Below are 27,861 nucleotides of genomic sequence, written 5' to 3'. Positions count from 1 at the left end.
AATGCAGTGATACTTGCCAATCAGTAGGGTCGGTCCCCAACCTGCCTGTCTGAGCACCAGCATGTCTCCCTGCCTCGAACTTTACACCCTGAAGGCTGGGATCTCCACGTAGCTTCACCTCTCTGCACCTGTCCTCCACTAACATGCTGTGTCTGTACCCTCCGTGCGTTTGAGAATGGAGTTACCTCTATCTGGAGAGTTCTCTTCCCCTCCCCACCCCCCATCTCTCACCTCACTACTCACCTGTCACCTGTCTCCTCTTCCCCCACCTTTAGTGACTCATTGGGTCCCACCCACCCCAGGCTGGGTTAGGAGCCTTTCCTTGAGCTCCCACAGTGCTTTGGGTAGTCGCTGTCATGGAGAGCTGGTGACAGAGCCCTCTTTGGGTCTGCCCTTCACCAGACGGTGAGCTCTTAGAGTGTCTTATTCCGAATGTCCAGTGCAATTAACATGGATTAAATGAGAGAGTTTTGAGGTGTCACTCTAACAGCAAAACAAATAGAAAATAGCAAAATCAACTCCTGGCATTTTATTTTCTGGTATAGGGAAGAACAGAATTCCTTTGTTAGATTGGCTAATCTAACAAGCAGAGAAAAATAATGTTTTGTGGAATTATGCATTCATCTTCTGTTTCCATTTGCTGACATCCAGAATCCATCTAATTGGATTTTCTCCTTGGGGAAATTAAAGGAAACGGGTCCATTGCTGTCACGTTTCCAACATAGTCATTTTCTACCCACCTCTCTCAGTTTTCTCAAAGGACCTTTGACTCCCAGCCCCTCTTAAACTTACATCTTGGAAAGCCTCAACCGAGTGCCTTCTCAGTTTTTCCCATGTCTCTTTGGCAAGTCCTTGCACCTAAGAAGGATACAGGACATATATTTCCTAGGGCTGGGAGGGGATGGCCCTAGACGAAAAGAGAATGTGCTGGCAACATTCTCACCAAGTACAGTCATCCATCCACCCATCCGTCCATCCATCCATTCATCCATCCATCCCTCCATCCTTTCCATTCACTCAGCACATATGTATCCAGCACTTAGCCCAGCGCCTGCAGCAGGCACTCAGTAACCAGCTTGTGACCAGCTTGTAAAGACGGTTGCACACAGCGGCTAAGAGTGCAAGTTCCGGAGCTGAACCCCTGGGGGCTGCCATACCCATGACCTTGGGTAGTCCCCTTAACCTCTGTGTGTCTTGGTTTCCCTGTTTAAATTGGGATAAAAATAGTATCTGTCTCGCAGAGCCAGATGCTAGATGCTATGAGGATCGCACAAAATACAGTTAAGGTGTTAGCACGGTGCCTGGTCTGGGGCCAACGAGCCCCACTGTGATGGTGTCCTTGAGGGCGATACACACAAGTAAGCAAAGGGGCGTATGAATGAAACAGGAAGCCAAGGGGGTCCTGTGGTGCGGGGCACACTGACGGGGGCGCCTTTAAGTGAGAAGGTTGGAGAAGGCCCCCTTGAAGCAATATTTAAATTACTGTCTGAACAATGAAAGGGAGCCAGCCCCATGAAAAGCCACATGGGGAACGTTCCAGGCACAGGGCAAGGAGATACAAGGCCCTAAGTGGGGTGGGGTGGCGGATGTTCTAGAATGAGCCAGAGACAGTGTTGGCCAGGGAGTAGTGAGCCACAGGGAAGCAGGCCCAGCGCTGGGAAGGTGAGGCTGTGCACACCTGGGAGACGGTGGAAGACGCTGGGATTTCCTCCAGGTGCAGCGGGAAGGCATCTACACAGGGGTGTCTGGACCCTGGGGTGTGACCTGCACCCTCTGCCACTGCCCCGGGCTCTTCACAGCCTGAGGAGCCCTGGGGCAGATGACTGGCACTGAGAGGAAAGGACCAGAGATGGGATGCATCCTGTGACACAGCAGGTGGGCCGTGGGCACCCAGGTGCGGAGCCGCCCTGGGGACACTGGAGCAGTGGGGCTGAGGGCTGGGGATGCCTCGGGGGCCCCGGCGCCTGGCTGTCCTCTGTCTCTACCCCAGTCTCTGTAACACCCGTCACACCCATGCAGGGCTGCTACTGCACCGAGCTCCTTCTCCAGGCTCGGAGTAGGACAAGAGGCGCACAGCAGCAGTGTCTTGACTGCATGGGGACATGCTCAGGCTAAACTCCGGAGCCCTGGTGTCACCCCCTTGCAACCACAGAAACATACGATAGTGTTCAAGAACTCTCCAGAGCTCAAAATATGCAATGGTATTTCCGTTTAAGTGACATGGGGACAACAATGAGAAGCAGTAGGTTTTTGGAGGCAGAAATATTCACAGGTCTTTGTGTTTCTTCCTGAGTCACATTTTACAAGCTGGTAATTCATGTTAGTGCTGCAAAACCCCAAACCTCCTTTGGGTCACAAGTTTGTCATCTACCAAGGGCTCACCTCCTCCAAAGCCTTGCTCTCCTGGCAGATTTTCTGCATCTCTCCAGCGTGAAGCAGGCCTTCTCCCTGGACCTCCATCTGGACTAGCCTTCAGTTAGAAAGCCTGGAATTCGTGCACATGTTCCTCCTCTGAGCATTCAGATACCTTGTCCATTCGAAATAAGAGTCCAGCATTGTTAAGAATGGGATTACTAAACTATTCACAAGATATGAGATAAGTAAAATAATTACTAAAGAATAGTAAATAATATAAGCAATTATATGAATTTGAATTATATTAAATTTTCTTTTTCTCCTCCCTCTGTGATCTTGAAGCTGACCAAGCCCCCTTCCTCCCCAAGACCACTGAGGCCGTTACAGGTCCTACCTGCCCAGTTGGTGGCTCCCGGCTCCTCCTCGCTGCATCACTCTGCTGCTCCTCTGTCACTTTGTCTCCTTTTCCCCAGCCTGTCCCTTTGGACGCGCCACAGCCCGCCCATCCCCACCTTTGGCACTACATCTCATCTTGCTGCTTCCCTCCACAACCACCCTCTGGAAAGATTTGTGACTGTCCCTGTCCCATCTGGTCTGCCTTGGCCCACCCCTGCTGCTGCCCTGTCCAGGCCACCAGCCCCCCATGCCTCCCTGGAGCTCTCTGCCCTGTGAAGGGCATCCGCCGTCTCCTGCTCCCAACCCCTCCTCCTGGGCCTCGCGGCCTCCCCCACCTGCCCCTGCCCACCTCCCTGCCTCTGCCCCGCCCATCCCAGCAGAGCTGCGGTCCCCTGGCAGTGAGCCTGCCTGGGGGAACGTGACAGCTCAAAGGATGGACACGTACAAGTTGGGGGTTTGAGACCAGGCCAAGAGAGGGGTCGGCCTCCTCCAGCACAGTCTGCGCCCTCGTGAGCTTAGTCAGAAGTGGGGGTGCGGGAGAATCTGTGCGCCTTGTCAGCACGTGTGAGAGATCTTCTGTGTTTCCTATTTTTGGCACACTCTTCTCAAACACTTGCCGTTAAATAGAGCACAACTCAGACCCTTTGTTAAGGGCCTGATTTAAACCAGGCATATCCTAATATATCAAAATCCGCATCAAATGGGGGAGATTACTCTCAATTCTGGACTTGGCCAGGGGGAGGTCTAAAGGAATCTGACTGGAAGGAAAGCGTTTCTCACCCGATGCGTTTCCAGCATGCCCGCTTCTATTCTTCCCTGCATATTTACCAGGACTCTGGTTGCAAAACTCCACCCAAACCAGCCAAAGCAGAAGAGGGTTTATTGAGGCAAAGTCAGCCCCGGGCACCTGGAAGGCCTCTCCGTCTGCCCTTTGTCGCAGCCGAGCACAGGCTATATCTTCCCTGGGCAGCGCCCTCCTGAAGTGGGGGGCCAGGCTGAGGGAAGCCCTGGGAGTATGTTCTCGGGGCTCTGAGAGCAAAGAGGAAGACCTCTCCCCCAGTCCCCAGCCCAAAGCACGCTGAGGGGAGATTGGTGTTTGTTAGCTCAAGTCCCAGGCCAGATCTGGATGGGAAGTAGAGCCCCCCCAGCAGAACAAAACAGCCTAAGCCCCCAGCCATGCTCCTGTCTGCCGTCCCTACCTCTGTGACACCCCTCCCCACACCGGCTGTGTCTCCTCTACCTCCCAGCTGGCTGCAGTGCCCTTATTGACCTTCGTGTTCCAGCAGCTTGTATAGCACCCAGCGTGCAGTACATGCATGGGAAAATACTTGTTGCAGTTACACTGAAAGGGATAAAATAGTGTATATCACAAAAGAAATTGCGAGATCATTTAAAACCTGAAGAAATCCATGCTTGATGATCATCAACAAAGATCTAGTAGACTGCATACAATGTTGGTTAGGATAAATAAGGGATTTTCTCCTCTTTCAGTTCATCTTAGACATTCAGTATTTCAGTGTGTCCAAAACCATTTTCCTTCGCCTCCTGCTTTTAACACAGCATTGTTGCCTGAAACTCTCCTTGACATTCTGACGTCGACAGCGGGTTCTCTCACGTGTGGGAGAACGTTGGGGGGCAGTAGTGGGGATCCAGGATTACTTTCCAGCAGGCGACTTCCCCATTGATTCAGATAGGGTAGCCCTGTGACTTCCAGGTAGGCAGTTCCCCCACATACGATTGTAGGAGAATACGCCTGTGTGTGCATGTGCGAGCATTCCAGCATGCATGTGCTGTGCCTGTGTGTGAGCGTCAGTGCGGGCGCACACCTGAAGGTGGCAGGAACGAGGACGGAGGGCGTGAGGGGGGCTCCACATGCTCTTCAAAGCACCATGCCTGGATGTCACCTGCCGGTGTCCCTTCCCCACTCCCTGGGTAACCTGAACAGGTGGAAGCCCCTCTGGGAGCCTCACTGGGTCACCTGTGAAATAAGGAGGCTTCCAACCCTGGCTGCCATGTGGCCTAGACATGCACAAGCAGCATGTCGATGTGATTCCCTAATTCTGTTCCCATCTTTTCATGTCGCTTTTATTTTTCCGCAGCGGTCTCATTGCTAGCGGTTTCACAGAAACCCACTACCTGCAAGATGGCACTGATGTCTCCCTCACTCGAAATCACACGGTGAGTCCTGCATGTTTGCACTGCCATGATGCTCTGCAGTCAGATCTGTGCTTACGCTTTGTGGCTGTTTTATCCGAAGCAAAGTCGCCTGCCCAGATCCTTCACTCAGGCCCCAGGAACACCTGCACATCACCTGGCGTGCGGGCGCTGGCATTCCATCCTAGCCCCAGGAAGACAGTCAAGGCAGGGACATCAGGACAGTCCTGGGATAAGGCTTTATGGCGGGCTGACCGTGAAACCACCCCAGCAACTGCAGGATGCCCCATGGCAAATCCTGTCTAGGAAACCCAGCCAAAGGGAGAGAGAGATGCCTCAGAGAGCAGTCAGCCCTGGGCTGAACTTGGCCGACTTAAACTTTGAAATAAAGAAATCCAGAGGAAGTCTGACTCTGCTTAACCTGCTATTATGAATGTATCTACCACGTGAGTTTGATTCTGTATCGTGATTATCACTGTGGAATGACAGTAGCACCTCTCAGCCAGCTTTACTGGTATTTGAATTTTTATATGTAACTTGGACTGGATGTTAATTTTATTTGTTCCTTGAACAAATGCTGACTATGCTTGGCCCCACATGTGACTAGAGGGTTAAAAGAGTTGCTGCCCTCTGAGGACCAGGAAAGGTGCTTGTTCTAAAGAGCTTTGGGCATTTGTTTTAAAAAGAAGAAGTTTAGAGGAAAGCATTGCACTTGTAAGTGCATTGTATTTTCTCAGGGTTGGGGACAAGAGCGGTGGGCATCCACAATGGAGAACCCCCAAACTTGGGCCCCCAGAGAGCTGTTTCCCCTGTGAAAAAGGGACCCAAAAAACCCCTAGTCTAAAGAAGGGGGCAACGGAGAGGATTGTCTTCAGATATCCTAGACTGAAGAAAGATTTCATAAAAAATAGAGAAATGGCAACCCCAGCTCACCTCTTAAGCATGAATTTGGAATGGGGTAGACGGGTGTCCAGGTTTCTAATACCTGCACAGGAATGCAATCCCAGGCAGTATATTAACCTCAAAACCTATCCCAGATTAGCAACCTGTGGTCCCACGGTGCCAAGCTGAAGGCGACCCAAAGTAGTTCTACAGGAATATTTCTACAGCCCGGATTACATGAGATGCCATGCAGAAAACAAAGAATAATAAAAAATATTAAAGGTGAGCCCAAAATCAAAATTACGAAACACACAAGGAAGAAAGACCAGATTAAGTGAGGGTCAGCATGCAAGAGAAACAATAGAATTAACACCTTCAGGAGTGTGAGGTAATTGAAAAAATAAAGAAAAACAGAAAAAACATCAAATATTTTAAAGAGAACAGAACAGACCTAATAGAAATTCAAGAGTGAAAATACAGGGGAAAACTTAGGAAAGAAGCAATATTTAAACAGAGTGTGATGAGAATGATTCTAAATCTAAGAAAGACCTGAGTCCCAGGCAGGAAGAAGGAAAAATAAACCCACTCCGGGAGGGCTTGTAGTAAAACTGCAGAACACCAAAGATAAAATCTTAAAGCCACCAGAGAGAAAAGAGAGATTTGTACTAAATAGCAAGCCAACAACTGACTTCTCCTTAGTAGCTATGGAATTAAAACTTCACGGAGCTGAGGGGAAATCATTGTCAGCTTCAATTCTATACCCAAACTATTTTACAAAAATGAGAGTGAAATACATTTTCACATAAAAACAAGAGGATTTACTACTCTCAGATTCTAACAGAGACTATCTATGGCAGGAAAACTACCAAACACCTTAGTAAGAAGGAAATTGAACACAAGGGGCAGGGAAGGATGTCAGAGGTAATAGTACGCAAAATAATTGCATGTGAGTACATCTGAACAAGCTATTTAAAATAATAATTACAACAGGAATGACTGAATTTGGATGTTTTAAAACAAGGTAAGTAAATTCAAAACAGTTTAAGAATTTGTTGTACTAGAGGATAATAAAAATGCTGATTGTATTTATATTTTAATAAGCAAAGTATGTGCCTTGTAAATTTAAGTATAACCATGAAAAGAATAGAAAAGCAGAATGTATAACTCCAAATAATAGAGGGTGAGCAAAAATAGTATATCAACCTAGTAGGGGGCAGGAAAGAAAGAAAAGAGTTTTCAAAAGAAGCAGAGTAGATATGAAACACATAAAAGTAAGATAAAAATGTATCAGCACATTAATCTAATTATATGTAAATAGGTTGAATCTGCTGCTGGGCAGCTGCATCTGAGGAAGTTCTCTGTGCAGTAGGTGAAACTTCAGCTTGGACAGGGGAGGGTTTTTGACTCTGGACAAGAAGAAGGAATTCTCGAGCAGGTCAGAGGAGTACGGGCAAGGAAGGAGTTCACTGAAGTGAGAGTAGCAGGGACTGGTAGCAGCCTTGCACGCAGCTGAGAACGTGAAAGTACAGAGGGAAAGAGGGAAAGTTCGCTGAACTCTTTCTCAGCCTAGTGCAGATTCTCTTGCCAACCCTTGAAGCTAGGGTCACTTGGCATCTCATGCCTGCTTGGATCTGCATGGTGTGAGGACTAGCCTCTACTACTTTAGGATTTGGGGGAGCTGCCGAGCATGGGATAGAGTGAGATTATGTTCTGAGAACTTCTCAAAGAAAGGAGGTTTTTAGGCAGGCTACTTACTAAAGAGGAGATGGTGCAGCTATAGTTCCGTCCAGGTCATGCAGGTGACAGGAACTTGCAGGCCTAAATCAGAGCTCTCAGCAGCAATTCCCTACTTACCAGGAGTAAAGCAGAGACAAAAGGAAGACTTGGAAATGAACTAAAAAAGCAAAGAGATCAAATGCAATAATTTGAGCAGACAGAAGGCTTTTTTTTTAAGTACTCACTTAAAGAAAGGAAAGTGTGGGTGTCTTCAGAGAGGAGGCGGGCTGAAAGGCTGGGGGTTCCCTCTTTAAAGCCTTTCAAGAAAGGGGCAGAGGGCAGTGGGGCAGGGATTGCTGGGTGTAGGCTTGACTTGTGGTCTCATGATGTCTCTCTCTAGTGAAGGACATTATGTCCTAATCTGTAGTCAGTCTTCTAGAAAATTCTGTAAGATAAACCTAACACAAAGAATGTATTGATCCTGTTCTTCTCTAGGATAGTGGTTACTTTCAAGCACAGGGAACATATCAATTAAGACTGCTTAACCCTGCCTTAATATTGGGTAGGCTATTGTCTGATTGCCAGAGAATATGTTAGGAATCTTACTTCTCAATCTGTACTTTTTAAAACTGAATCTTGGCCTTAAGATGGAGTCTCTTCTGTTCTTACTATACTGTGTATATCTTGGCATTTTTCATCATAGGTAGGCCAATTATGATGCTTCTTTCATGTCCCTGCCCTATGTCAAATCTGTTTGTTAAAGTAAGAACAGATTATCTGCTTAATATTTAATATCCAGCTATAAATTTTTATAAGATTCACACTCAAAATACACAATGGTTATGATAGGAACAGAAAAAGATATAGTAGACAAATCTTAACCCAAAGAAAGCTGCCATAGTAGTACTAATATCAGAACAAGCTAGATCTTAAGGTAAAAATATGTATTATTAGGGATAAAGGGGGTAATTACTTAATGATAAAAGGAATAATTCAAAAGGATGTTAAAAGAATTGTGAACCTATATGCACCAATAAAATAGTCTCAAAATATATAAGGCAGTAATCAGAAGAATTACAATGATTGACAAATCCATAACCAAAGAGGAAGATTTAAATATACCTCTCTTAGAAATGAAAACTTTGAAAAATTAGAAGAAATTAATGAAAAGGAAGACCAAAAAATTGATAGAATCAATTAAACCAAAGGCTGGCTCTTTGAAAATATTAATAAAATGAACAAAACACAAATTTAGTCAAGAAAAAAAAAGAATTCCCAAGTAAACAATATTAGGAATACAAAGAGCGATGTAACTATTGCTATATAGAGGTTTTTTAAATTACAAGATTATGAACAATACTATTTTCTTAAAAATGTAAATCACTAACACTGGTTGAAGGTGATATATAAAAATTTAAATATAACTATATAAGGAAATTAAGTCAATAATAGTATTTTTTTAAATCCACCCAGAAAAAGCCCATCAAACCCAAATGATTTTGTCAGGTGAGTTTTTACCAAACCTACAAAGAACAAATGGTTTCTGAGATTTTTTAAAAATTGTTAAGGGAGGAAAGAGGAACTACCTGAATCAAAAAAAGAGAATCCACAAAACAAATATTATAGACTAGTTTCAGTTATGAACATAGTTGCAAAAATCCTAAATAAAATGTTATGAATCATATCCAGCACATATTTTAAAAAATCCTATTATGACCAAATGGTACTTGTTTGAGGAATGCAAAGGTAGTTCAACATTAGTGTATCTAACAATATAATTCAGTCTATTATCTTCAGATGGAAAATACTATTATAATTGACATTTCTTTAAGTATAATCTATATTACTTATTATGTAGCTCATAAGTGCTCTTGTTGGTGGGGGGGTGTTAATCTCCTTTCTGCCCCCATAGAGCATCACAGTATCTTGCATATACTAGGTTTTTAAAAAATTCATTTAGCCATTGCGGCTTCTTAGCTGATGCCCTTAAGTATCCATTCATTCATTCATCAGCAAATAGTTATTAATCACCTTCTGTGTAGAGGCAGTGTTAGACCATGAGGATACAGGTTGAATAAAATATATTCCTGGGCATATAATTTCTGCTTGAGATGCCGGACATTTTAAAAACAAAAATAGCTATATTTTAATGTAATGCCACAATAAGAGGTATATACAAGATACCATTGGAACATTGGAGAGGCCCTGGTCAGTTTAACTCATTGTGATTTGGGGCAGGGGCAGGATACAAGCATCATGATTAATTTTCCAAAAAGCCAAGATACAAACAATATAGTAAAAACAGGAAGGATTCCACCTTAAAGATATACAATCCATTTTAAAAACCAGGAAATTAGGAGGTAAGATTCCTAACATATTCTTTAGTAAATAGACAATATCTCAACCCACTTTGGGGGCAGGGAGGGCGGTCTTGATTGATATGCTCCCAAAGGGAAGCTACTCTCCTGAGAGGCACTGACCAATTTCTTGCGTTAATTTTGTAGAATTACCTGGAGGACTGATAATAGAAGAGAAGAGACATAATGTCTCACTGGAGATGAGCATTTTGAGACTACTTTACAAGTCTATACCTCCCGGCCCTTTGTCACATAAAAGAGGAAAACCCCAGCCTTTCAGCACATCTCCTTTCTGAGGACGCCCACACTTTCCTGTCTTTAAGTACTTACCTTTCAATAAAGCTTTCGCAACTTAATTGTGTTCTGTTCCTCTGCACTTTTCCAGCCGTAAGCATCTTTATTACTTCATTATTTCATTCTCTTTTCTAGGCTTCAGCACAAGTCTTCACTCTCTCTGTTCTGCTTCAGTTTCCTTGTTCTCTGCTGCCTGCGAGGCAGCGGCCATTCAGTACTACTCTCACTTGAATGAATTCCTTGCTCACCTACCCTCTTCCCAACTGCTCGAGAATTCTTTCTCACTCAAAGTCGTGAACCCTCCCCGGGACCCCCCGAGATGCAGCTGCCGGGCAACAATTGGAGGCCATTTCACTGGGGAAGTGATATTCAATCTAGGTCTTTAAAAATGGGTAAAGAAGAGGAAGGTTGGGATGAAATCCTTCAGTAAATGCTAAGGAGTTTGGACTTTTACCTTACTGAATGCTGGAAGCCATAGAAAGCTTTCATGAAGGGTAATGGCATGTTCAGTTCTACGCTTTTGAATGTCTCTGATGGCAGAATGGAAGAAAGATTGGTAGGAATACTGGTAGGCAGAAGGCAAGAAGATTTGAGAGGGGCTTCATGTAGTTGATGAAGGTTTTGCCTACAGAAGTAGGTTTTTCAGTGGAACTGGCCAGATTCAGGAGAGCTTAAGGAGGCAGAAGAAACAAGATCTGGTGCTGGTAGACAAGGGAGGTGTCGCCCACAGGGTTCCCCCTTCCACACAGGCCAAGTGGGCATTTTTTTCTAACTGGCACCGTTAAAGAACAGTTGTTGGTTTTGGAAGGGGGAAAGGACAATGAGTACAGGTTTGTCCCTGCTGCATTTGCAGTGGGACAGCCAATATAGGTGTTCAGTGGGCAGTTGGATATATTCACCCGAGTACAGGAGGAAGATAGAGGCCGACATGCACATCCCAGAATCAGTCTCCGGTGTAACCAGCAGTTGGTGTCGTGACCCACGCTTGACTCTATGTTTTTCTCCTCTGATGATCGCCTTAAAAATATGCTATTAGAGTTAGCATTAAGGCTGTGTCACAGTGTAAATTGTTGTTCCAAATAGAAACAGAAAGGGAGATCCTAGAAGTACTGGGACAATAGGCCTGAGTCCTCCAAGTATCTGTTTTATATGGTGACGAATGGTACTCGTCTAATCAGGATATTTCCAGACTGTTAGATATGCTTCCAGAGTTATTTTAACCATTTTGTGTTTTCTGTTTCAGTCTCCCGTACTGATTTTCCTTTCGTAGGCATTTTTTATATTTTTTTCTTCATTTGGGAAGAAAAATGTGATGAGAAAGAAGAAGAAACGGGGGGACTAGATAAACTAGCGTCCAACAGCTGCCAAGTCTGTTTTGGACTTGGACTGCCAAGGCCCAAGGCTCCAAATCCAGGGTCTTAGAAAACAGCCTGGTCGGCAGGGTGCCAGAATGTGCACAGCAGTGACTGTGTGGTTGGGGACTGTTTTTCTATTTATATGATTGTTGTATGTATGGGGAGAGGAGTTATATTTTTCTTTCTCCCATTTGTCCACGAGGTAACTGTATAGGCAGGGAACGTCTGCCCCACCCTTCTGCTCACTCCCGTGTTGTTCTCCACGCAAGTGCCTTTCTGGGGAGAGGAGGTGGGTGGAGGGCGGGCCTGACAGCGCCGGGTCCCTGCTGCCTGGGACGGGGGTGGAGCCCTTGCCTTGGATGGGCCGTGAGACCAGCCCTGCTGCCCTGCCGCAGTCGGTGGAGGGCGCCTCCCCGTGCGGAGTGTTCTCAGCGGCAGTGTTCTGCAGCCCCAGCCCCACCGGGACGGGTTCCCAGGCTTGGCCAGCAAAGCAGGGTTGGGGGGTGAGGACCGAAAATTGCAGGAAGTCGCACGTCCACCTAGGCCTAAGTTGTACCCTCTAACAGAATATGCCAGGAGCCTCCTTTGTGGAGGCAGTTAAGCTGATAGTGTGTTTTGATCTTCATCTGACTGTGAATCTGCCTTCACTCAGTGGCGTAACTGGAGGATGGGTTGATTGGCACCCCCAAGCCTCCACAAACAACAAGCATGTATTGCTTTTACAATTAGAAAAATAATGATTTGTCTCATAATCCAGCAGCTATTTTCCCCCGTTCCTCTGAGTGCGTTCTGAGACGTCAGCCATGTTACTGTAAAGATAAGGACGGAATAGTCTTGCTCTTTAAAAAAGCCCCGCAGCCCCGGACAGCCGGCCCTTCCAGCAGAAACCCCTTAAGGGGCGCCCAACACCCCGTATGGCTGGATGGTGAGGAGGCAGATGCGGCTTTAGGGGCTTTCCTTTTATCGAATCAGGCTAGAAAACAAAAAGCGGTGTGATGACTCACCTCCTTATCCTCTACAGTCAGCCCACAATGAAGTCTCCTGACTTTAAGATTGTATATAACATAAGAACTGCTTTTTGGCTGTAGTGTCCTTATTTTGTAATATTTCAACCGTCAGTGTAAGCTGGTTGACAAGCAGAGTAGTGGCTGACTTTAATTTGGGGAATGATTGCCCATCTTTTATTTCCCTCTTGTCCTAACAGGATGAAATATTTGTGGCTTTAGCCTTCACTGGCCACATCTAAGGGAAAATTATATTTTATATTGTCATTTTTAATAAGGCCTTTGGGAGACAATGCATATGACATCTATGCTATTTACATCCCAAAAGACAACTCTGGGACAGACCAGAACAGCCGTCCAGAAAGTCTCCTAAAACCTGTCATTGGTGCTTTGGTAGAAACTCACTGTCTGTGGCACGCATGTTAGTGGAGTACTGCCACAGAGTACAGCAGGGATTAAATACAGACAATGGGCCCCACACAGGGCTGAAGGGAGGAGACTGACACTGTCCCAAGAATCCCAACCCTAATTAGAATTTATCATAAATACAGTGAAGGAAAGGCCAAGGGGCCTAATCTGTTCTAAGAGGTCATGGAAGGCTTCATGGAGGAAGAAATGTGTGAGCCAAGACCTGAAGGTTGAGTTGGCATGAACCAGGGCAAGGGAAGGACAGTTTGGGCTGATACCAAGCTTTACATGGAGGTGGGGCAATATTTAAAAGGAGTCAGTGTTTAAAAATTAAGAGTGTATAGGACTTGGAGGCCACAGTGATGCATTTGGTTGTCATTGAGGAATATTAGGAAGCTATCAGAAGGTCTCAGCCAAGGGGCTGTCATCACCAGGTATGGGCTTCGAAAGACCCCGCTGCCTGCAGCATAAAGAGATACTCGGAGGCAGCAAGAGCAGGGGTTCAGCGAGATCAGGCAGGGGGCTCTTGTGGAGGAGCCTGAAGGCCAGATGGGAAGACATGGCTGCAGAGGCCAGGGCATGGGGGTGCAGGAAGGGAAAAGCTCTGGCCTCGTGCACATGAGCAATACGCAGAAGAGTTCCCTCTGTGGTATGTGTGTCATTGAAAAAACTTATGAAAACATTCGCTATGACAGATGTCAATAGGGGATCAGTCAGTGTTAACTGAGGCTGTCTGTCAGATAGGTATGGAATACAGTATTTGGCCACAAGTGTTGTTTGGATGACAGTCCATCCATTTCCATGGCAAACGTTTCCTATCAAAAAGGAATAGAATCTTCTATAATCGGCTTGGACTGAATGTGTCAGGGTAGATGGACATTAGGGAGTCAACTGCATTCCATTACAGTTAGACAACATCTGAAAAGTGTGAGAAGATGGTTCTGGAGGTAGGACGGAAGTCAGAGATCACATCCCCTAAGGGTACCAGGTGTGAGCAAGGCCCATTGTCACATTCTTAAAAAGTGATTTTGAATGGAATTAATTTTCCTACCATCACTATACTCTGCACACATCTAATTAATCAGGCCTTCCAGGCTTGCCTCTCTCTCAGAAGGCTGCTCTGTCTCTCACCAATGGAGGCACTGGGCCCCCTCCGTCTGCTATGTGGCTTCCCGCCTGCCCAGCAGCTCACACCGGTTCCTTATCCCCTGACACTTCTACTGCTCCAGCCCAGTCCTCCTTTCTTCTTAACTGGAAGATGCCATGGCCGCCAGGCATTTTCTCCCACTTGCAGTATCACCTGGACTTAATCCAGTGCCCAGCCTGCCTAAATGAACCTTCTAGAACATCGTTCTATTATGCCTTTCCCTGTTGCACTTTATTTTGATCCTCCCAAATTATCAGTAGCTTCCCTATGCCCCTTCAATCAAGTTTCTTAGACCGGTATTCACATTCCACAGTGGTGACATGCCCTACCTTTTAATGCATGCATGCATTCATTCATTCATTCATTCATTCATATTATGCTCATTTAACATCAAGTATTTGCTCAGTGCCCAATATGACAGCCAACATGAAGTAAGCATCCACAATATGCAAGTCATTGTGCAAAGTGCTTTTCATACATTTTGTTGTTCGATCCTCACAATAAATTGGTTCTTGCTATTTTTATACCCAGATGAGGAATCTGAGACAGACAGGCCAAGCCAGCCCCCCAGCTAAGAGGACTCAAACTCACATAATCTGACTCTAGAATGGGAACTCCCAGCCACTATGGTACCCTGCCTCTGATTCACTTGAAACAAACTGTTATATGTTCCTGGTTTGGGTGTTTGTTATAATGGAATTGGTCTATAAAACTGTAGCGAGGTATAGCACAGGAGATTCTGCTGACCTGCAGTCCTGGAATATGGGGAGAGGACAGGCCAAGCAACCCTCTGGGAATTTGCCAGGTGTGTTGCTCTGAAGCCCCACTGAACTGGGGTCAGTAGAAGTCCAGTGCACTGTGGCAGAAGGGAGGAGGACTCGGTTCCTGTCCTCAGGGGACATGCAGGCTACAGATGCCATGATGTGCCTGTGACAGGGACGCTTCAGGAGCTGAACACTGGCAGAGCCAAATCCATGTGGAATCTGGCATGAGTTCCCGGAGGGACTGCAGGTTTGGGTGACTTTCCTTCTCTGAATTTGTCAGGAAAAGGGAGGCTCTGTGATCGTTCTTCTGTCTGCAGGTTAGGCTCAGAACCACAGAGGCAGACTACCCGGGTTTAAATCCCAGCTGGCACGTTTAACCAGCCGTGAACGTGAACATGAAACAAACACTGAACTTGGCACAAAGTGAGTGTCTTTAGAAACGTGAGCCTGCGTAGCCACTGCTGTTTTGATGATCGATTCTCAACGACTCGTAACCACCCTGGACCACGTGTTGCTCCTGAAGTCCCTCGTGTATCACGAGAATAGAATGAGAAAGGAAAGGTGGGGAGCCATGCAGAGAACTGAGCTCTTCAGGCATGTGTGTCCCCAGGAACTAGCACCTGGGCCCTTAGCTCTTCCAGCCCCTGCCACGCCCCTCCTGCCCATTTTCACAGATCTTCACAAAGGCCCCACACAGCATCTGAGATGAACCGGAGCTGGGAGTTAGGAACCAGTTGAAGGAATATAAGAAAATCACGCTCTTTTCTCTCTAATGGGTCCAGTTCACTCACACACATTCATTCATTCATTCATTCAGCAAATATACACTGAGCTTGAGTTCAGTGCACAGAAGAAGAGGCAGGTGGGCAGTAGAGTTTACAGCATGATGGGTTTAAAATGCCTATCTTCATATTCTAGCTGTTACCATGCCTTATATTTTAGAAATTGCTTCCCCATGTAATGTTTATTTGCTCCCTAAAGCTCTAGGCAGTACGTGTCAATCCCATCTTACAGACTAGAAGCTGAGGCTCTGCCTCTCAAACCCCAAGACTCCCGCCTCAGGACTGACCGGGTCTGCTCACAACCGCAGACACGCTGTTTCCAGGGCCAGTTTGCCGATTGGTCCCCAAGAACGGGAACAGGGTTTCTGAGGCCTGTGCTCTCCAAGGCAGAATCCCAGCGCGGCAAAGTGATGTCAGTGGCCCGTGGGGTTGGTCCTTTCCAGTCTTTCGAGCAGACACGGTTCTTGCTAGAGCAGGGAGCAGAGACAGCCCTGGGAGCGAGGGTGCGGGGACTGGTTTCCCAGTGACCTTGTCCCGCACACTCTCGGAGTCCAGAGTAACATGGGCCCGTCGTAGAAACACAGAAGGCTGCAGGGTCATGCTTTCCTTGGCCTGAACGTACACTCACCTTGTTTCTGTCTCAGGCAAACAGGCAGCCGGTGGGGGCCTGAGGTTCTCTAGGTACCAGGGAGCAAAAGCTAGGCCACAGTCATGCCGAAATGCAGGCTAGCCACTCACACACACACATGCACGTGCGCACGATTGCACACCCACACCCACAATTCCCCTCCTTCCTCCCTGCCCCCCATCTGCAGATCTTTCTGAGTCTGGAGTTGCCTTTGCTTTCCTGGGCTTACCTGAGTGGCATCATCACGAGGCTCCCCGGTGCTGGAGAAGGCATGCGTCCAGAGCTGGGCTTGGGGGCAGCTTTTGTTTGAGCAAAGAGAGATCATGAGGGCCTGTGTTCCCAGCAGCAAGACAAGGGCGAAGCCGTCTGGCCTGGAGCTGAGAGGCCTAGATTTTTGTCCCTGCTGTACCGCTAACCAACTCCATGACCCTGGGCACTTACTGAACCCATCAGGGCCTCAGTTTCCACGTCTGTTCAGGGAAGGGGCAGCTAAAAGGGAAGGCTGGCCTCAAGTGGCCTGAAGCTTCCTTCCAGCTAGAACACCGTGTGATTCAAATCAAGAGAGTTTGGCACGTTGAGAGTGGGAGTGGGGAAGTATGTAAAGTTCCCAAGGAGGAAACGTTGGAAATAATGTTTGCTCAGCATATTCCCTAACAGACTTTGTCTGCTGTCCGTGCTTCCAATCACAAGGTCAGGCCGTTTTTGTTAGCAGTTTCGCATGTAAGATTCCTTTCTTTCTAGTCCACTGAGAGCTGGATAACAGAAATCTGATTTTACTTCCCATATGGCATGGAGCTGAGGGTTACTATTTGCAAGCTCAAGTGTTCTTACTCTGTCTTCCTCTTACCCACCATTATATTTGATTGGTAATATTAAACAGAAGGAACATTTATTTTACTGGAGTGGGAAAATGCATTAGGTTAAGTAGTAAGTATATAAAATACATGGTTAGAGGTTTTATAAAGGAAAAGATATACTTTTGTGGTTATGCATTTGGGGAACTCTTTTCTGTGTTTTGTTTTGTTGGGAGAGGGGGAGTGGATGGGATCCACAGAACTAGGCAAAGATGACGGCTGTCTCAGCAAACATTTTCACAGACATGAGCATGATAAGGAGAGAGGTGTAGTTTGACACTCTCAAGGCAATCGAGAAGGGGCTGTGTTTGGGAAAGTATGCCTGGATAATTGTCTGATCGATAGATCCGGTGGGCCCTGGGGCACAAGACCTCCTTAGGCATGAGAGTCGCCTGTGGCCATGTTCATGCCCAACGGGCCAAGTGTTTGTGAATCGGTAAGACTTGGCGGATTCCTGCCTCCTGGCGTCAGTCCACAGGAGGCAACCTGGCCCTGGGATTTGGAAGCAAATCCCCTGGAGAGGTTTCTGAGTGGGTACCGCCGGCCCCAGGTGGTGATGTCGCCTTCACAGCTCCCCTGCCTCAGCTAACCACAGAGGTGGGGGGGGGGCACATCTGTTCCACTCCCCACCCTCCAGCTCCCTAACCAAGTACGTGACACATCTTGTGGCACGTATGTCTTTTGTGAATTTATATGATGACTGTGTTCTAAAATTGAAATCACATTTGCTTGAACATTTAATAAATCATATTGAAAAAATAGGACCTCATGAAACTATACTTCTCTTAGAGAATATGGAATGTGGGGTTCTGGTTATTATGCTTAGTAACCTAAGAAGTGATTAACTTAGTGATCAGGGGTGAGAAATGGGCTTGTTAGTCAATGTCTGAAGGTAAATCGAAAGCAGTTTTAGAGCAAAGCAGTAAGCTCCTGGCACCGGAACGACAGGGAGAGGGGGGGTTGGGTAAGGACCAGTATAGGGGAGCTGACATCCACCCCCTCCTTTTTTATAAGCAATACTTCAACCTCGTTGTTGAACTGCAAATTAATTTTATACTAATTTGTTCTCAGCTCAGGCTTTTAATGGGCTTGTATTTCTGGGTATTTAATTTCAAAGTACATTTAATAAATAACCTAGTAAGAAAATAGAGACTGAGAATAAATGAGTTTGAAATTTAAAATTTTCAATAATAAAGAATATTGTCACCATTTGTTTTTTAATTTTTCAACCAATACTTAACTGACTAGAGCAACATTTCAATACATTCCTCTAAAATGAAACAAATTCTGTAATGTTTACAACCCCCAAAGATGGTTAACGGTCAAAACCCAGTGAATCTGGTTGTTCTAGGGCCAAATAATCATATCACATCCTGAGTGGTCCCAACTCTGACATGCCTGGTGGGTTCCCAGGACTGAAATCTCCCACTAGGACCCCTATGATGCCCTGGAGCATTACAGTCCAGTTACACGATCCCCCCATGTTTAGAGAATTGTTATCATGCCTCCCTTAAATACCCGAACTAGAGATATCTAGAGAGAGGGAACTGTGGAGCCTTTCAAACTTACCTCACATGGACGTTAAAGACGCAAGCTGACCCAGGGTCCCGCAGGGCCTGGGTAGATGCCTGATGCAGCAGGCTGGGCAGGCCTTCCTACCACAGCCCTGCATGCATTCTTTCCTAAGCCCCGTGAAGAGGACATCCTTGCCACACGCAGGAAAGGGTGCCCTGAGTACCTTACTCCTGCACTAGAATCTTCCAGCCAAGCAGAACTAACCCCTGTCCCTGAACCGCCACCCATCCCTCCCCGTTGCCCACTGTCTTCGCACATACTCTCCTTCCATGTGGATCACCCCTCTCCCACCTGGAGGGATGAAAATGTGCTGGAATTAGATGGTAGCAATGGCTGCGCCACCTTGTGAACACACTAGAACATACCAGCTGTGTGCTTTTAAAAGGTGAATGTTATGGTATGTGAATTTAATCTTAATCAAAAAGGAGAACTTGCTCTGTCTGACCTCAAAATGTGTTGTGGAATGGTAGGACCTAAGCGGTGTGGTATTGGCACTGGAATGGGCAGGTGGTGGCTTGCCTCAAAGTGGAACAGCCCAGAAATACCAAAGTGGAGCCACATACGCATGTGGGCATTGCATGTGTGACAAGGCTGCATTTCAAATCAGTGAGAAAAGGAGAAACAGCAGTGGGGGACAACTGGCTTTTAGTTTGTGGGGAAAGTTAGATTCCAGCCTGGCAGCACCCAAAGAATAGATTCCAGATAGATTAAAGAGCTACTTGTAAGACCACAGAAACAGAAGGAAATAAAGACTGTCATATGCATGACCTTGAATAAAGCCACCTTCAGCAGTACACAAGATTCATAAAGGAAGAAAGGTCGATGCATTTGACTTTGTAAGAACTGGAAACTGTACAACAGAAGACATTAAAAATAAGTTAGAAAGACATTCCTCACATAATAACAGGCAAAGTATTAACATCCTCAATATATAAAGAACTTCTGGAATCAGTAAGAAAAAGTCCAAATAACACATGTCCTGCCACATTCCCCTCTCCCTCCTTCATTGATCCTGGAACTCTGTCCCCTAGTCAGTGACAAGGAGATGACCTTGGCCCCTTTCCTGTGCTGGTTCCACTCATTCCCATTCAGTCTTCTTTCTTAGCAAAGTCAGTGCTCTTTGGAACTTCGTCTCTGTTGGGAGAATAACTGGATGCCAAGCCCCGCCCAGGAAGAACTGAGCTGCTGTTGTTATGAGTGAGGGCACCAGTGTGCTGCCACGCCCGGTGGGGACAGGCTGAAGCCCCCGTGAACACTTCTCTTTCTCTGTAGGAGACACAGCCTTTTGCTGCTGGGCCCTGCACACAGCAGGTGTGCAGAGGACTTGACTGAGGCATGCTGAGTGCACTTAGCATTTCTTGCCAGTCAGAGCCACTTAACTGGGGCTGCAACACAACCTTTGTTCAACAATAAAATTAACCTTGATTCAGGATGGAGATCTGTCTTCACTAAGGAAGCGTGCGTGCTGTGGTGTGTCTTTGCCGGCAGGGGCATTATCAAGGAAAGGGAATACTGCAAGCATGTCACACAGGGGTTTTTGTCTTAGGCTTAAAAGCCCTTCCTGTTTCTCTTTCCTGCTGAGACACACTTCAAACTCTCAACTGCGCAGTTGCGTGGGGTCCTCCCACACACATATCCTTCCTCACCCCCTTCCTTTCATCGGCTCTTCTGTTTTCATAAACCATAGATTTAGTTCTCACTTTATTAAGGTTCCCAGTGTGCCTGAATGCCCCATTCGGTTCCTCCTCTCATTACAAAAGACAAGTTACAGGAGGGTAAAATGGCAGCGTCAGTGTGATTTGTTCCACTGCTGGATTTTGTAAAACATCCTGCATCCAGGTGTCCCTGAAGGGTGTCAGCGAGACAAGGATGGGGCAAGGAGGCATTTAAGACCCTGTGGATAATCTCTGAGCAGACCAGATACCCTGCCGTAGGCCCTGGCTGGGCCCTGCCGGGCTCAGTATTAAATATTCAGACTGTGGTTGATATTTTGTGCAAACAGGAATTCTACAGCTAAACACAAGTGAAGGTGACTGGAGGCAGTGGTTTGCAGTGAGTGGACCGGAAGCTATCATGACTGACCCGACTCTCTCCTCCCCTTAGGGTCACTGTTACTACCACGGACACGTGCAAGGAGATCCTGGTTCCACGGTCAGCCTCAGCGCGTGTTCGGGTCTCAGGTAAGCGGCCATGGCAGTGACAGCTCTGGCCTTAAGCACAGCTGTGCAGCCACCTCCTCCTCCTGTTCACAGAATAAACAGCCGGGCCTCACCTCCATCCGAGGCCGAGAAGGCCCTCGATGACGACCCACGGGGCAGCTCCCCAGGGTCCTGGTCCCTGTCACTGCTCCTCCGTCAGAGCCGGTCCCACGTGGGCGGCTGAGGGCCACGGTGCTGGCCGAGTTTCAGCATCCGGGAGTTTCGTGAATCTGTGCATTGCTGTGGCTCTGATGCTCAGCCATTCTCAGTGCTGAGACTGGACATTAGGTATTAGTGTTTCAGCTGCTCGGCAAATAAAGATAAAAGGGCCTCCTCCGATGAGGAGGAAGTGGAGGAACCAGTCTGCCGCCGATGATGGGGGCTGCCTGCGGGCGGGGGCAGCGGGGGCCCCTGCAGCTCCTTCCAAGTCACCGCGCTCGGCCGTCCCCGCGATCTCGTGTGCTCCCCAGGAAATTCAGTTTGTCTGACAAATTTCCAGCTGCCTCAGCCTTTTTACTGGGTTTATTTACCGAGTTTGTGAACTAACAGCTGTGTCCCCAAGTCCCGCTTTGCTTGGGCACCAGCGGTGGCTGCGCCGAGGGCAGAGGGAGGAGGGCCCAGCGAGCGCTCCAGCCTGAGTGGAGAGCGGTCACCGCTGGGTGTGAGCGGCCACCACCGTGCGTCCCTGAGCTCTGAGCGGGACTGCAGAGAAGGGCCCCTGTGCCCACGCACTGACACACACACAGTGTGCCGCACATGACCCCACCACACGCACCCTGTCACACACAGAGACCGCACCACACTCACGCTATGCGCTCACATGCAGGCCGGTTGAGCCCTGTGACTGTGATCAAGTGACCCCGCAGGCCCCTCAGGGCTTTACCAGCTGTGATGAGGTCAGGTGCCTCACCACCAGGCAGCAGTCATGAGCCGCCCTTCAGGAAACTTGCCCCCCACTAATCCTGACACACAGCAGGCATTTAACACCTATTCCTGAATTAATGACCAGCCACTGTGGCCAGCGCCAATTGATAGCACCACCCGTGTGACCAAAGGTCTCTAGTGGGACCTGGAACCTCGGGCCTACAGAAGCCCCAGCTGAGGCCGGCCTTGCCACACCCTCCCTGGGGGCGCAGACTGCAGCCCCGTGCCCGTGCTCAGCTCATCCTGGGACCAGTTCCCCTGGCCCAGTTCCCCATCTCTCTGCCCCTCTGTGCTCCCTCGGTGCCCAACACGCAGGGTAGAGCCATCCCATTCCCTGCCTGTGGTGCCCCCAGGGCCCACCTCGTGTCCTTCCCAGCCATGCCCACTCTTCCTGACACAGCCCCTCGCACTATTTCCGGGTGTGAAGGGCGGCATGCTGTCTCACTCGGCTTTCCCCTCCAGGACTGCTTGGCGGCCACCCTCTTTGCTCACGTGGGTGGGTTCCTTTCTTTAACTGCCTCAGAGATTCCACCCCACAGATGCTCTTCTCGTCTCCCCATTGCCTCCAGGCCATGCGTCTGGGTGGTTCCAGCACACAGCACCCATGCTGGCCATGGCCTCTGCACCTCTGTGCGCCGGGCCGGGGGCGCCTGAAGGATGCGCTGTGGTTCAGGGGACGCCAGCACTTACACTTTTCCCCAATCCCGCACCTGCCTCTTCAGAGCGCCTGCCCTGATTCCACTCTGACCATCAGAGGGCGAGAGTTCTGGTTCCTCACATCTTCCCCAACCCTTGACGCATCCGACTTATTTTTCAGTATTTCCCATTGGAGTCTAACAATTGGTAACGTGAGCTTTCTCCTCATTCCTGTGCACGTACATACGTAGTCAGGGACTGGAGAGTGCGTTTATCTCTTTTTATAGAAATAGAGCATTAGCATTACATACACATCACTCAACAGCTTGCTTGGTCCCCTGACCCTACCTGCCTTTCCAAGTCAGAAGGTAGAGACTTAAATCTCCTTTTGTGTCACCTCCCTGAATGATTCTGTCGAGTATCTGAGTCTGCGTTGCCCACCTCCCGCCTCCAGCACCTGGAGAGTGTTCCCTCCTGGGGACGGGCCCAGACCATAACTTGGCAGGGGACTTGAAGCTGGGATTTTAGGACAGTCAGAAGAGTAAGTGCTGTGCCATCCCTGTGCCAACCGCCTAGACAGGTGGGATCCATGATGGGGAGCCCTGTGTGGGGCTGGGGGTCCGGAGAATCGCAGCTTCTCAGACCTTTGTACTGTTGCTTCAAAAGCAGCAGCCCATGCATCAAACGAGCAATCCCCAAGTTATGTAGTCAACTTTAGGATCTGCAAGGAGAGAACCCAACCGGAGAAAAAGCTATGTTCGATCCACCGCTCACTGGCAGAAAAATTGATCAAGACTGGAAATCCAGGGGAAATGCAGTTATAGTAACACCAGCCTGGTAGATTTGGGGAAAGAAGATGGGGATTAAAAATTATATTAAATATGGTGTGACCCAAAAATACATTCAGATCTAGGAATGCGGAGGCCAACTTGAGTGTCCAAGGGGATGCGTTAGTGAGAGCCCGGCAGATGGCAGGTTTGCAGAGAAACAGCAGAGAAGGAACACATGGCTTCAGAAAGGCTTGACAGAGATGGGTGGGCGAGGAAAGCTGCCCTGGAATAGAGAAGAGAGGGGGGAGCAAACAGATCATCCTTCTTCATTTGAAGCTTGAAGGGGAAAAGATAAGGAGAGGAGAGAGCATTAAGTTCCCAGTGGAAAGGGGGATGAAAGAGGAAGCGCTCTAACAGAGGGAATGAAGTGCAACATGGAAAATAGGTCATAAAAGTGAGTGCAGCCGTGGAGAGTGTCCAGACTTTGGAAGGACTCCAAGTCCAACGCAAAGTTCAGGCCATGAGTTAACGATGTACTGTATCATTTGAGGTGCTCCCCCACTGCTAGCACAGTTTCAGCGCCATGACCCCAATTCTCATCTCATGTTCTGGCCGCTCATTTGCTCTGGCTGCCCCGAGCCTCGCCCCACTGCCGGTGCGTGCCCACGCCCACGGGCATCTGCCTCTATCCTGTAGAGCACAGACACCACGCAGCCGAGTTGGTGGGGAGAGGATTCTGCTCCCGCCCCAGAGGAGCTAACTGGTTTAATGGGCAGATGCGCAGCTCTGGTACACTTCCCGGGCACCCAAACAGCTTGCCCCCCACCCCCAACCGTGTCCGGATTTTATTCCCACCCCTCCCTGCCCCCAGGCTAGAGCATGAGCTCCTTGAGGGGAGAGCCCTTCTCAACGTTGCCCCCTGTTCTCTCGCTCGGTCCTCTCAGGTCCCACTCAGGTACCTGGCACAAGGAGATGAGGGGGCTCACATTTTCAGAACAAGCCAAGGGTTTTCCCATCACCTGGGGCTTAGTGTTAAAATTAGGCTTAATTTCTTAAGGAGCTGCCTGTGTTTTAACAGACTTAACACCAAACATTCACTCATCCCTCATCAACAGAGGAGGAAACTAATATCCAGAGTTGTGAACAAGGTATTGGTTGTCATAATAATCTCATTTTAACTGGACTTTGGGACACCAAAGTACACAAGGACACACGGAGCACGAAGTGCAAGTATGCACGCACATGCCCTCACAGGCACACGCTGCCTCCCACGGGCACGTGTGTGCGTGCACACACACACCCTGTGGGGCGGTGAAACACGATGTGTTGGTCTCTCCACCATCGCCCCAGTCGTGTGCTTCCATGGAGGCACAGGCAGGCGTCATCGCCACCGTTTCACAGAGCAGCTAACAGGCTTTGCCACTGGGCCCTGATGCTGCAGCTGGACTGCAGCTTCTCCCATCAAGTGACACCGTCACCCCCTCCCAGTCACCGCTGCTGTCTTGAGAGAGGCATGTCCTGCCTCCGCACGGAGCTCCTGCCAGTTCTCGCGTCATGCTCACCCCGACGTGGATGACGGGTGTTCCTTCCTCGTTATGGATGAGGACAGGGAGTCCGCCAGGTGGCTCTACCGTCACGGCTCAGCTCTAACAGGCAAACTCCATCGTCCCTATTAGTCCCCCTAACCTTTTTGCGCAGTTTGGACCCAACCTTCTTTTTCAGCCCCAGCGTCCTATACCCCCAAGAAGGCCCCCATTCCAGCCACACTGTTTTCTAGCTGTTTCTAGATCATGACCCACACATGTCTCCCTGTCTTTATCCCTACTGTCCCTCTGCGTGGGACACACTTCTCTCCCCACCTCTCATTTATTTGGCTTTGGAAGATTCACTCTACCCTAAAGGCCAAAGCAAATGATGCCTCCTCCATGAAGCCCACCCTGACCTTCCAAACATTCCTTGCCAGGCAGCTCACCCTTCCTCGCCTGTACTATCATGGTCAACCCTATGCTTAGATAGCATAGCAATACTTCATAAATATTTGCTTCCATCTCTGTTTTAAGGCACCCGTTCCTCCTTACCCAGTTTACAGGAGTGTGATACATTGCTGGCCTTTCCCCCGCCCTGCTGTAAGGTCCTTCAGGATGGGAACTGTTTCTGACACACTCCCTGTAGCCCTGGGGCTCTCAGGACTGGCTTAGATGTAGGAGACAGCATAAAATGCTTTTAAAAATTCAAGTAAGTAAGAATATTCAGATGCAAGGCTATTTGGTACCTGAATAAGCACACGCATCACTGCATTGCTTTAAATTATTGCATTGATTTTGTGTAATATAATGTTCATTGCACTAAATTACATATAATGAAATCAAATATGACACAAAATGTGGGTGTACTTCTTGGCCTCGCCATAGTATTGAAAAATAGTCAATCAACATATTTTTCAGAGGGGAGAAATGATCAGTGTTGTGGTACATGGAATCAGAAACAACCAGTAAAATAAAAGTAATCATTTGCAATTCAGTGACCAAGGAAAATGCAATCATTGCTAAAAAAAAAAAAAAAAAAAAAAAGTTCTGCTTTGCTGCAGTGTTATAATTTACAATTTTAACAAACAAGCTGAAATGACCCATTTGAAGAAATGGACCAGAAACCCCAGCTGAGAAAGTTAAAAGGGAAAAGAATCTCAGGAGGAGAGCAAGATGGGAGGAGAGAGGAGAGCTTGGAAGCGAGCCGCAGCCTGGCCTCGGCACCGGCCGCGTCCCGGGGTCCTGAGATGGTGCGTCGCCTCCCTCCCCGGCCCCTCGCATCTTGACCCCAGTGGCCACTCGCTGCAGGGATGTGGTTTTTCCAGATCTCACAGTCCAACCTAGTGGCCCAGGGCAGAGTGGTCTGCAGGACCAGAAAGTCAGGCAGGCGAGGACATGACCTATGACCTTGCCTCCACTTTCCTATCTGCTGGATGGCGAGTTCCAAGAAGCCCGGGCCCTGGTTCCGGCCCAGCGCTGCTAGAACCTGGCCCGTTACAGGCGCTCGGTGAGCACTGGTGGGACGAATCGACGCGCTCTCTCTCCTCGAGCCATCAAGTGCTCTGTGAAGCCTGATCCCAGCCAACCCCAATGTTTTTTAAATCGCTACAGTGTAGTAGGTCATAGTAAGGAGGAAATTGGCATTCAGTGGAGGTAACACCAGTCTGACCTTGACCTCGGCACTGTGACCCTCTGCTTCCCCAGCTTCTGTGGGACACCAAGCCCCTCGCCACACTGTGTCCGGCCAGGCCTCTCCTGTCCCATCCTCTTCCCCCCGTGGACATGCTCATTTGGGTGTCCTGTGTAAACGTCTGGGGGCCGTGCTGGGTCCGCCGCCCTTGTGCGCCATCTCCCAGGCTGTACTGGTCTCCACCCCGAAGGACATCCAAGGTCACCTCAGCTCTCCCCGGGCCTCACTCTCATTCAATTGAGAAGTCCAAATCCGAGCTCCTCGGCCCCCAGACTGGCCCCATCCTGACCTCTTTTCCACTGAAGGTACAGACCATCCTGGATCCCTTGGCTTGGCCCCCTAGTTGTTGCCACCCAGCCCCTGTGACTCCCCAGCCCCTGAGACCCCCAGCCCCTATGACCCCTAGCCCTTATGACCCCCAGCCCCTGTGATACCCAGCCCCTGAGACACCCAGTTCCTGTGACACCCGGCCACTGTGACACCCGGCCCCTGTGACCCTCCAGCCACTGTGGCACCCAGCACCTGAGACCCCTAGCCCCTATGACCCCTAGCCCTTATGACCCCCAGCCCCTGTGACACACAGCCCAAGAACCCCAGCCTGTGGCACCAGCCCCTGTGACCCCCAGGCCACTGTGCTAGCCATCCCCTGAGACACCCAGCCCCTGTGACACCCAGCCTCCATGACACCCAGCCCTGTGACACCCAGCCACTGTGACACCCAGCTCCTGAGACCCCCAGCCCATGATACCCAGCTGCTGTGACACCCAGTCATGTGACCTCCCAGCTACTGTGACACCCAGCCCTATGACCCTTAGCCCCTGTGACCCCCAGCCCTGTGACCCCCAGCCCTAATAACCCTTAGTCCCTGTGACCCCCAGCACTGGGACCCCCAGCCCTGATGACCCTTAGCCCCTGTGACACCCAGCCCTGGGACCCCAGCCCTGTGACACCCAGCCCTGTGACACACAGCCCTAATGACCCTAAACCCCTGTAACCCCCAGCCCATGACCCCAATCCCTGATGACCCTTAGCCCCTGTGATCCCCGGCCCTGGGACCCCCAGCCCTGGGACGCCCAGCCCCCGCACACCCCTGCTTGCAGCATCTCACCCCCGCCTCCTTTCTCAGTTCCCTGGAGCCACCCGGCATCAGCTTCACTCCAAGATGGTTACACTGCCCCCCACCCGCACTTCCTGCCTCCACCCTTCCCTCACAGCCATCCTGCACATTCCAGAAGGTTGTGTTTCAAAAACACTGCTTGATCATACCAGAAGTCCTGCCACCCCTCTGCACCCAAAACCACATGCTCCCCACAGCCTACATGTCACACACTTGAGTTCACACTGTGCTGATTCAACAGCATCCCCTCCCCCCCGCAGACACTTTTAGGTCACCTCCTGGTCATTCCAGTCCCAGTGCTGGGGCCTGAAAGCCAAAATAAATAAGGA

The 27,861-nt window shown here is 48.9% G+C and overlaps 1 protein-coding gene and 1 long non-coding RNA gene across 5 annotated transcripts in view; one reads left to right on the top strand and one right to left on the bottom strand.

Annotated features, from left to right (window-relative positions):
* Positions 1-27,861, top strand: part of ADAM12 (ADAM metallopeptidase domain 12) — a 333,734-nt gene that overhangs the window by 201,641 nt on the left and 104,232 nt on the right. For both annotated transcript variants that reach the window (XR_008999055.1, XM_036898669.2), the window contains exons 4-5: positions 4,851-4,929; positions 20,775-20,851. Coding sequence is in view for 1 of the 2 variants with exons in the window: in XM_036898669.2 (XP_036754564.2) it covers positions 4,851-4,929; positions 20,775-20,851 (156 nt within the window). In the remaining variant the exon portion in view is untranslated. The remainder of the gene's footprint in view (positions 1-4,850; positions 4,930-20,774; positions 20,852-27,861) is intronic.
* On the bottom strand, positions 520-7,687 carry LOC130684670 (uncharacterized). 3 transcript variants are annotated; one of them, XR_008999058.1, is made up of 4 exons: positions 7,543-7,687; positions 2,383-2,527; positions 793-858; positions 520-674 (listed from the first exon to the last, which is right to left on the bottom strand). It is a non-coding gene; the product is annotated as an uncharacterized LOC130684670 (long non-coding RNA). The 3 variants fall into 3 exon arrangements; XR_008999056.1 differs by lacking the exon at positions 7,543-7,687 and adding an exon at positions 2,750-2,941 and having other exon boundaries at positions 2,383-2,578; XR_008999057.1 differs by lacking the exon at positions 7,543-7,687 and adding an exon at positions 2,750-2,941.

The sequence above is a fragment of the Manis pentadactyla genome, chromosome 8 (assembly GCF_030020395.1).
Source record: "Manis pentadactyla isolate mManPen7 chromosome 8, mManPen7.hap1, whole genome shotgun sequence".
Lineage (NCBI taxonomy): Eukaryota > Metazoa > Chordata > Mammalia > Pholidota > Manidae > Manis > Manis pentadactyla.
The sequence above is the reverse complement of the archived record's forward strand: the minus strand, read 5'-3'. Positions and strand labels throughout refer to the sequence as shown.